This window comes from Mercenaria mercenaria, unplaced genomic scaffold (genome assembly GCF_021730395.1).
Source record: "Mercenaria mercenaria strain notata unplaced genomic scaffold, MADL_Memer_1 contig_4933, whole genome shotgun sequence".
Lineage (NCBI taxonomy): Eukaryota > Metazoa > Mollusca > Bivalvia > Venerida > Veneridae > Mercenaria > Mercenaria mercenaria.
In genome coordinates, this window is record NW_026463203.1 from 27172 (window position 1) to 36466 (window position 9295).

Here is a 9295-nt window from a genome sequence, read left to right on the forward strand (position 1 = left end):
GACGCTAAGCTATGTATAACTGACGCAAAGAAATGATTAACTGAAGCAAAGCTATGTGTAACCGATGCAAAGCAATGTATAACTAACACAAAGCTTATATGTGTAACTGGCGTCAAGCAATGATTAACCGACGCAAAGCTATTTATAACTGACGCAAAGCTATGTTTAACTGATGCAAAGCTATGTATAACTAACGCAATTAAAGCAATTTATAACTAACACAAAGCTTATATGTGTAAGTGGCGTCAAGCAATGATTAACCGACACAAAGCTATTTATAACTGACGCAAAGCTATGTTTAACTGATGCAAAGCTATGTATAACTAACGCAATTAATGCAATGATTAACTGACGTAAAGCTGACACAAAGCAATGATTAACCGACGCAAAGCTATGTATAACTGACGCAAAGAAATGATTAACCGAAGCAAAGCTATGTGTAACCGATGCAAAGCAATGTATAACTAACACTAAGCTATGTATAACTGATGCAAAGCTATGTGTAACTCTTTGGACTGTATATTTTTATTTTCGTATAGTAACCGTTTATTCTTCTTATACTTTGATTCGGTATTGTCATTCAGTATCAACCCATTCAATGTTCTGTGATTACAGAATTATGTTTGAACCTGCAATGGGGGTGCGTTTGTGGGTGGTTGGGGTGAGGGTGGTGAAGGTGTTGCCTCTGCATGTGATTAACATAAGGAATTAAAAAAGGGCAAAGATCCATTAAGAATCTCCAAGAACGCAGCTTTCTCGGAAAGAAACCCAACACAGCATATATACGGATGTATAAATGATTGAAATTAAACGAAAGTACATAGACAATGTACAACAATTAGACAATGTTACATGGAGATCACCAGTCAGTCAAAAAACAACATTTGGAGCTTGAACTCGTTTATAGAACGCACCAGACCTTATTCTTAAACTTGGCCACTTTCCAAAGTCGTAGAACATGATGATTTATCCCCATCAGGGGATTCCCTAACACACAAAAACGCAAATATGTAGGAGCAATCTCATAATTGGCCGGGTTGGGGACTGGTCATCCTAATCTACCCCTATTTTGGACAATAGACATCTTATCAAAATGCTTATCAGTACATCTAAATGCTCCTTCACATTGGCATCTTTTTCTTTTACCTTCTATTATTTCTGAGAGTTTTCTTATCATAACTTTGGGGTCAAAGCATAATTATGCTGTCCCCTTCCCCCACTTTCAAAATTGCGGGAACCAAACCCCCCTATTCCCCTGCTCCTGGGCCTGTGATACTTTAAAGTCAATCTTCAAGAATCTTACATGCATATACTCAGTGCGATTTCACTTAAAATTCAGTTATGAAAACAACAAGATCTAATTCATTTAAGTTTTATTCTAGTCATATTTTATTTTCTACATTTCATAACAAAAACATCTATCACAAGTGACCATAGACAGTCTATCACAACCCATTCTAACACAAGCATGAAACATTTGAAAACCGGAAAAATAAAGTTTAAAAAAATGTTTCCTAACTTCTAAAATGATGTGCCCAAAACAACAAAACCTGTCCAAACCATTATAATAAAAGCTAAAGAGTTTTTCCAGGATACATACCACATAAATGTCAAGACTTTTATTGATTTGATTTTAGATTTATATAAAGTCCAAGAAATGCTGCCAGAAGGAACGGTACACTGAATAAAACGTGTACTTTCTATAGGCAACATTTGTCATGATGAGTCATACTAAGGGTTGAGCATGGAAGTATATTGTAACTGTACATAAATACGGAACAAGATATAATAGTTTCGCGCTCAGCCCTCTATAATTCATGAACAAAGTTATATTAAACTGTTTGCAGTTGCACTTACTATTTGACAACTGGAAAAAAAAAGATTAAAAACGTTTCCTAAATTTTAAACGGCATGATTATAGGTCAAACATGGACTTTAAAACTTCTGAAGGTAGCAGAACATCTACAGTTGCCCCTTTGTGCATTATTGCATTATGGAAAATAGACAAATATAGAACAAACTGCACAAAAACATATTTAAGCAACATAGATAAAATAAATATATTTCTCCAATAAATGTACATGGTGGACGGAGTGTTACAATTTCATAATGACAAATGTAAATGTATGAGACAGATTGGTTTAAGTGTACAAAGAAATAGTTCAGAATGTATAATGTGAGTGGAGGGTAAAAAAACAACTTTGTAAATATAGTCCAAACTTCATAAAATGTAAAGAAATTCTCAGTAAAGGAGATTGATTTATAAAAGATCCAAACTTCATGGAATGTAAAGAAATTATCGGTAAAGGAGATTGATTTATAAAAGATCCAAACTTCATGGAATGTAAAGAAATTCTCGGTAAAGGAGATTGATTTATAAAAGATCCAAATTTCATGGAATGTAAAGAAATTCTCGGTAAAGGAGATTGATTTATAAAAGATCCAAACTTCATGGGATGTAAAGAAATTCTTGGTAAATGAGATTGACTTATAAAAGATCCAAACTTCATGGAATGTAAAGAAATTCTCGGTAAATGAGAATTATAAAAGATGAATTTGACTAACATTTAGACTAATGCAAAATAATTAAAAAATGCTTCTAGCTTTTCATTTATACTAAATGATGTAGTTTCACACCAAATATTGGCCTATCATAAATATATATATATATATATATAAATAAACTGCTCAAAATGTAAAAACAATACACAAACTTAAATACTATCACATATAATAATAAATAATTCATAAAAGTTCATAAGACAGAATATTCAAAAACAGATAGTAGACACCTGTTTATGATTTACATAAACTTTAAAAACATAAAAATATATTGACAACTTTGTACACAACTGAGCTGTTTTGTCATGTCAGAATGGTAAAATCATGTGATTAGCTAACAAGTGCTCAAAATACAAGTCTCTGAAATTAACATTAATACCTAGACCCATGATTTTATTTTCCATGATACGTATATTTTATATCATGTACCTTAAAAATACAGATATTCAACACTTCTTATGTCGATAATTTCAAAGACTGTATTTATATCAAAATCAAACAATATCTCTCGAATTTCATCATTTTGAGGAAAGCTATCAAAACTATGGAGATATGACTTTTGTGTTAGACACTTCAATTGAAAAATCACAAAACACTGTAAAATTATAACAACTTGGAATTGTTGTGCACATGTAACATGAAATTACAGTTATCGAATTCACATATAAAGACTATAGTATAAAAGTATGGAATTACTATTAATATCTATGGCAAAATAATAATAGATAAAACAGTTTGACAAAGGCATTAAAAATACAACATATGAAAGTGCCTTCAAATAAAGCAAAAAACATTTCAAAACACATTATATAATAAAATTATGCTCTCTAAGAAATATATCACAGAATATAAGATTGTGAATTTCGATTCAATTTGAACACTAGTATCTAGCACAATTTCAATATATACAACACACAGTATTTACAATGGGCTAAAAATAGACAACTTAACTAGTTGTATATAATAGCTTTTATATGTCAATCTTCATAATAACGGCAACTATTATTCAAACATAGAGTATTTGTAAAATAGAAAAAATTGAATTCGATCATCATGAACAACCATTAGTTCAATACTGCAAATGTATTTGTATAAGCCTTTCAATTCATTGTATTCTCAAAAAAAATTACCAGTAGCTCCTTTAAAATCAAGCCAGATACATTGCCCTCTGATGACAAGTCATTGTCAGCTGGTGATATGTTAACATTCTGCTGATGATTTGTCAACGTCGGCTGATGATATGTCAGCATCTGATTGTGACATGTCAGCTGATGATATGTCAATATCGGCTGATGATAAGTCAATGACTGCTGATGATGTCAATGTCTGCTGAATGTAAGTCAATGTCTGCTGATGATATGTCAACATCAGCTGATAATATGTCAGCATCTGTTTACGACATGTCTGCTGACGATATGTCTATATTTTTTAACGTTCTCATACAAAAGTTCTACAGCCATCTAGATTGGCACTCATGCATTCCTTGTCTGTATTTATCTACTTAAAGTATATTCACATTCTACTTTCTACCCTGATAAGTCAGAAGTCTGTTTCCCATCAACATTTCACTTTGCGTCAGAAGCTATGTCAGTACTTTCCCTTACTTTGCCTCAGAGGCTAGTATGTCAGTACTTTTCCTTACTTTGCCTTGGCAGTCTGGGGCCTTGTTGTACTTTGGGTTCCTTGATCACCATTGGTCAAGGGTAGCGCCAGTGCTGGGGGTCAAAATGGATCAACCTGTATGACAAAACATGTATCTATAGTTATTGTTTTAAGAATTTTTTGAATGAATAAGCACTAAATAACCTTATATATTTATATGTAGACACAATAGTGTCAAAATTACCCTCAGTTTTCTTTACTGCATAATATTCAAAAACTGAAACATGTCTGATATTATAACTGTACAATAACATTTGGCAAGTTGAATCTTCACTTTACCTATCATCTATTCTCAACTGCAAAAAAACACGCTTTCTAAGTAATCATACAACATCACATTTAAAATAAACTGTATGAACAATATTTCAGCCAGATCTCAACTTGAGCTGCAAGGAAGGTAGCAGGTTGGGAGTTGCAATAAAAAACTTATTCATCATTTGTACATTTTTACAGATGGGTAATGGTAAGTTTACTGCTATCTATGCAAAACAATGAATGCATTTTAAGTGGCTGGTTGCATATCAGCCTAAATACCCACCTCTCCCTATCCCAACCTCCTATTGCCAAGGGAGCAAACTTCTTGTTAACTGACTTTGCTGTCTGAGTAAAATAAATTTAAAACAAAAGTGGAATTAACTTACAACTTTCATGAAGCCATATATAGGCATCATAGCATTATATTTGTTTTGTTTTGTTGAATTTAAGTCACTCTGACATAATTTTAGATCATACAATGACTTTCCTGCTTTAATGGAGACTGTTACCTCACAAATTCTTCTCTCAACACTGTTTCTGGCATGGGCAGGAACTTGGGTAGAATAGTAACCTTTTATACCCAGATGGATAGCATCTTCACAGGATGACCTGAGCTCGGTGAGGTGGAAGGCAAGTTATACAAGGTCAGCAACCCCAGTCATTCAGGACACTGAGCCCCCCCCCCCCCACCTCCACCCTTTCTCCCCTATTTTCCCCTACCCATAATATTGTTAAATAATTTTAGAAGCAATTTATATATCAAAACACATATAGCACAAGCAAATGTGGTATAAAACTCCTGACTGGTTTAACTTCACTGAACAAAATCTGATCTAATCTAGACTACAATACAATATAACGGAGAACACAACAAGTGATCACCACACAATGGCTTAGTATCACAAACATACTCCCAGACAGAGATTTCATTATCTATTACCAAAGAAATAACATAATTAAGATGTATAGACTAAAAGGCAACTTTCAGCAAGTTTAACAAAAAGATATGGATGCTTAGTTCATCTTTCAGTTATGTAATGGTGGTCAATTAATATAAATGTTTCTGCAGCAGTTCTGCCTTTTGTATTTATAATCTTGCGACTTTTAGCAATAACAAATCAAGGAGCATAGCATTTTATGATGAAAAATCCCTACTGCCGCTTCGGGATTCTAACAGGGTCACTAAGGTACTAGTCCAACAAACCACTGAGCCAAACATCGACTCTTTGACGCAATTGTCAGAGATTGGCTTTGAACCTACAGGCTATGGGGCCATAACTATAGAACCCATAATGGGATCTTACCAGTTTTCGAAAGGAACCGAGATATCATGCCAATACAAATTGTTGCATGTTTGTTTAAAATCAATTACAAAATGTGGTCTCTATCGTGTTTACAAGCCAAAATAGCAATTTTTTGCCTTTTAATGGGCCATAACTCTGGAACCCATGATGGGATCTGGTCAATTTTCGAAAGGAACCGAGATCATATGTCAGTACAAGTTGTGTGTACGTTTGATTAAAATCAATTGCAAAATGTACGCAAGAAATTGTGAACGGGCGATGGACGGAAAATGGACGAAGGGCGGTCACAAAAGCTCACCTCACCTTGGCAGCTAAAAATTCCAACGATTATTCCTACTTTGTAATGGGTGACCCTTCAATTAATGAAATACAGTACATAAAAAGGATGATTGATAAGTAACCTTTGTCTGTATAACTACCCTTAAAATGACAGCAATTTAAGGAACTGTCTCTAAGTGTAAATATTCAAACTTGATCTTTGATGCGGGAGATTCTGTACAAATTAATAGAAAAAAATCGCAATCTTGCAGGAATGTGAAGAAAAATACTAGAGCTGCTTTTGAGAAAAGCGCATGTTTCCCACACCTGTCTAATCATTAAGTGAATCAAAGTAGTTCGGTGATTCCGATCAGTAATTTTTGGGAGGTCTGGGTGGTTTGGGTGAATGGTTCCGATCAGTATTTTTTTTAGGTCTGGGTGATTTGGATGAATGGTTCCGATCAGTAATTCACATTTTATTCAAGTTTTGTGAAGATCCGATGAGAAATGTTCGACTTAGAGTGCGGACAAGATTTGTGACAGACAGACAGACTGACACACACAAACACACGCACGCACACCACTGTGTAACTCAATGAAATTATCCATTTAGATGGTGATAACTTAAAAAATGAATATATCATTAAATAAGCCATCAAAGACAAAACCTAAGCATGATCTGTATCAGAAAGGGCTGGATCAACAAAAATGCGCCCCTAAATTCGGCGAGCATACGTGTTTGATAACCTAAAATTGAATCATGTAGGACAAAATCACCAAAGACAAAGTCCTTAATGCACACCACACTAAGGCGGACAAGTTTCCCATTTTAATTTGGTTGAATAAATAGATAAATGAATAAGAAAATTAAAAAAAGCAAAACATTCATACTCAAACTATGCCAAGTATACCTCAAATTGCACCATTTGAGGTTTACTTGACAAAAAGACTCGGATGCTCTAAAAACTCTATGCACCCTAACCAAAATCCTAGTTCCACCCCTGAAAAACGATTATTTTCATTATAGGTACAACTTTGAAAATGGATGCAATAAAACAGGTTAGAAACTTTTAATACAGACCAGGATCAATATTTCAGGGTTAAAATGTCATTCATCAGCTTTCTTGTTTATCACTACTGCAGTACTGTTTAAGCAGATAAAATGAGTTTGTGTAATAATTGGTTGAGAATAAATTTTTAGATTGATAAAATCCATTTCTTTAACACCGTTTCAACATCTAGAAAATGCATATGAAAAATGACACAATATTGCACTTTTGCATGATCCAAAATGTTTGCTGTATCATAAAACATCATTTTGCACTCAATACAATCATCTGATCAGTGAAACACCCGACATAGACCTCATGTTGATCACGATTATAGCATATAGACCGTGGGTACGACAGACCATCTATCATTGTGTGACATTGCTTCAAATCACCCGAGAGACGACGTATGCTGCCGTTTAGCCCACTGAAACACATAAGCAAGGATCCATCGTCTAGCATCATCATTTCCCGTGGTGATTCAAAGTCTTTATTTTTGTATTCAGCAGATATATCACCTTGTAATGTTATACTGACGACACTGTCGCTGCCCTGGTCACTGATGAAGATATGTCTCAGATCCGTACTCAGCAGTAAGTAGAATGGATTGCCAAATATCTTATCATTCAGTAAAATTGTTTTCTGGACATTACCTTGTGTATCTGTAATAAATACACATTTCGGATTACCGCAAACTATATAGAGATGACCTTGGTGATAAGCTATACCTCTACAGTCTCCTGCAACTGGAAACTTGCGAACAGTTGATAGTTTACCTGCTGTTGTCATTATAAGATAAGGACATCTCCCTTCTCTGGCATTGTCACAGTAATGCGGTCCTGAGGCATTACTGCAAGGTCCCATGGTTCTGAAGAAAGTGTTGTCTCTTCTATTACAGCTTTATTTTTTATGTCAACAACTTTCAGTTTAACATTGTTATTGTCAGCCGCCACAAGTTTGTTTTGAGGACAGAACAACACAACCTGTGATCATGCATTCCTTCTGGTCCGATTTCGTCTTTACATTTATGTTTTCTTGCGGGTTAATTTGTCGATAGGCTTCCTGACCTTTGAAGTTACAAAAGAAGACGAAAGACTGAGCTTTCCAAATGCATCTTGGCTTGAAAGCATGTTTGTCAGGTCTTGGTTTTGATCAAAAGTGTATTGCATGTTTGTCTTTTCTAAGCTTCTGTCTGCCTCCTTTATTTCGTCTGACTTTAGTTCGGATTTAGCTTGTTTCATTATAATGTAAAGTTGTCCATTCTGCTGTGAGGCTTTGTAATCTTGTAGTCTTGACTGTAGTTGTTTGGTATCTGAAGAAATGTTTGTACATGTTTCAAGCACTTTCTTTACTGCTTGTTTATCTCTGGACTTCTTTTTGTCAGCGTCTGTCTGGATTTGCTTTTGTAGCTGGTCTAAGTGATCATTTATCTCTATGCGAAACATTTTTATTTCTTTGAGCAGCTTATCATAGCAAAAATCTAGTTCTTTTTCTCTATTTGAAGCCTGCTTTAGAACATTGTCAGCCTCATTTACTTTTTGATCAAGCTCCCTTAGTAACTCTCTGAACTCTGCACTGTCCCCAATTCCTGCACATTTATCAGGTATATAGTCAATATCACATGCTCTGCGATTCAGGACGATACAATCGTTGCAGCCGAGAGCTTCATGTTTTGGACAGAAAAATTTAATCACTTCCTTTTTGTGCACTTGACACTTCTCAGTGCATACGTCTGACTCCTTTCTAACAGCATGTTTAGCCATATTATCTTTGTTTACCAGGTGGTGATGTTTGTTCGCCTTTAACCTTTGATGATAGGAAAAACAGTTCTTACACAAGTGTTCTTGACAGTCCACACAAAATCCATGAGCTTCTATTTGCTGACTTATCGCCATACATGGTTCGCATCCATGGTCAAAGTCCTCTGCTGAACCTTTGGATATGGAACTTTGAAAATCGGCACCCTTTCTACCCGATACTGCCATATTTAGCTGATATTTAAAGGTCAAACTTTGACCTAGTGTTGAATTTCAGATTGATAAAATGTCTCTGTTTATTTTGCTCAAATAATTGTTACTAAGTAGTCCACAACACGACAAATAATTTCCCATTGAAAGAAAAACCGAAGATAAATGTGTAAAATGAAAAGAAATTTAGAGAAAAAAAACACTTTCTGTAGTTACGGTAAATATTAAGCTGATTTTA

The 9295-nt window shown here is 34.6% G+C and overlaps 1 protein-coding gene across 1 annotated transcript; it reads right to left on the minus strand.

The window, feature by feature from the left end:
• Nucleotides 1-8115: 8115 nt before the first annotated feature.
• LOC128554318 (E3 ubiquitin-protein ligase TRIM33-like) lies at nucleotides 8116-9075 on the minus strand. Its single transcript, XM_053535582.1, has one exon. The coding sequence runs from the start codon at nucleotides 9073-9075 to the stop codon at nucleotides 8116-8118; it is 960 nt and encodes a 319-aa protein (XP_053391557.1).
• Nucleotides 9076-9295: the final 220 nt, after the last annotated feature.

Bases quoted from the DNA above. Each gene is read 5' to 3' on its own strand.
- LOC128554318 (XM_053535582.1), bottom strand. From the start codon at position 9,075: ATGGCAGTATCGGGTAGAAAGGGTGCCGATTTTCAAAGTTCCATATCC.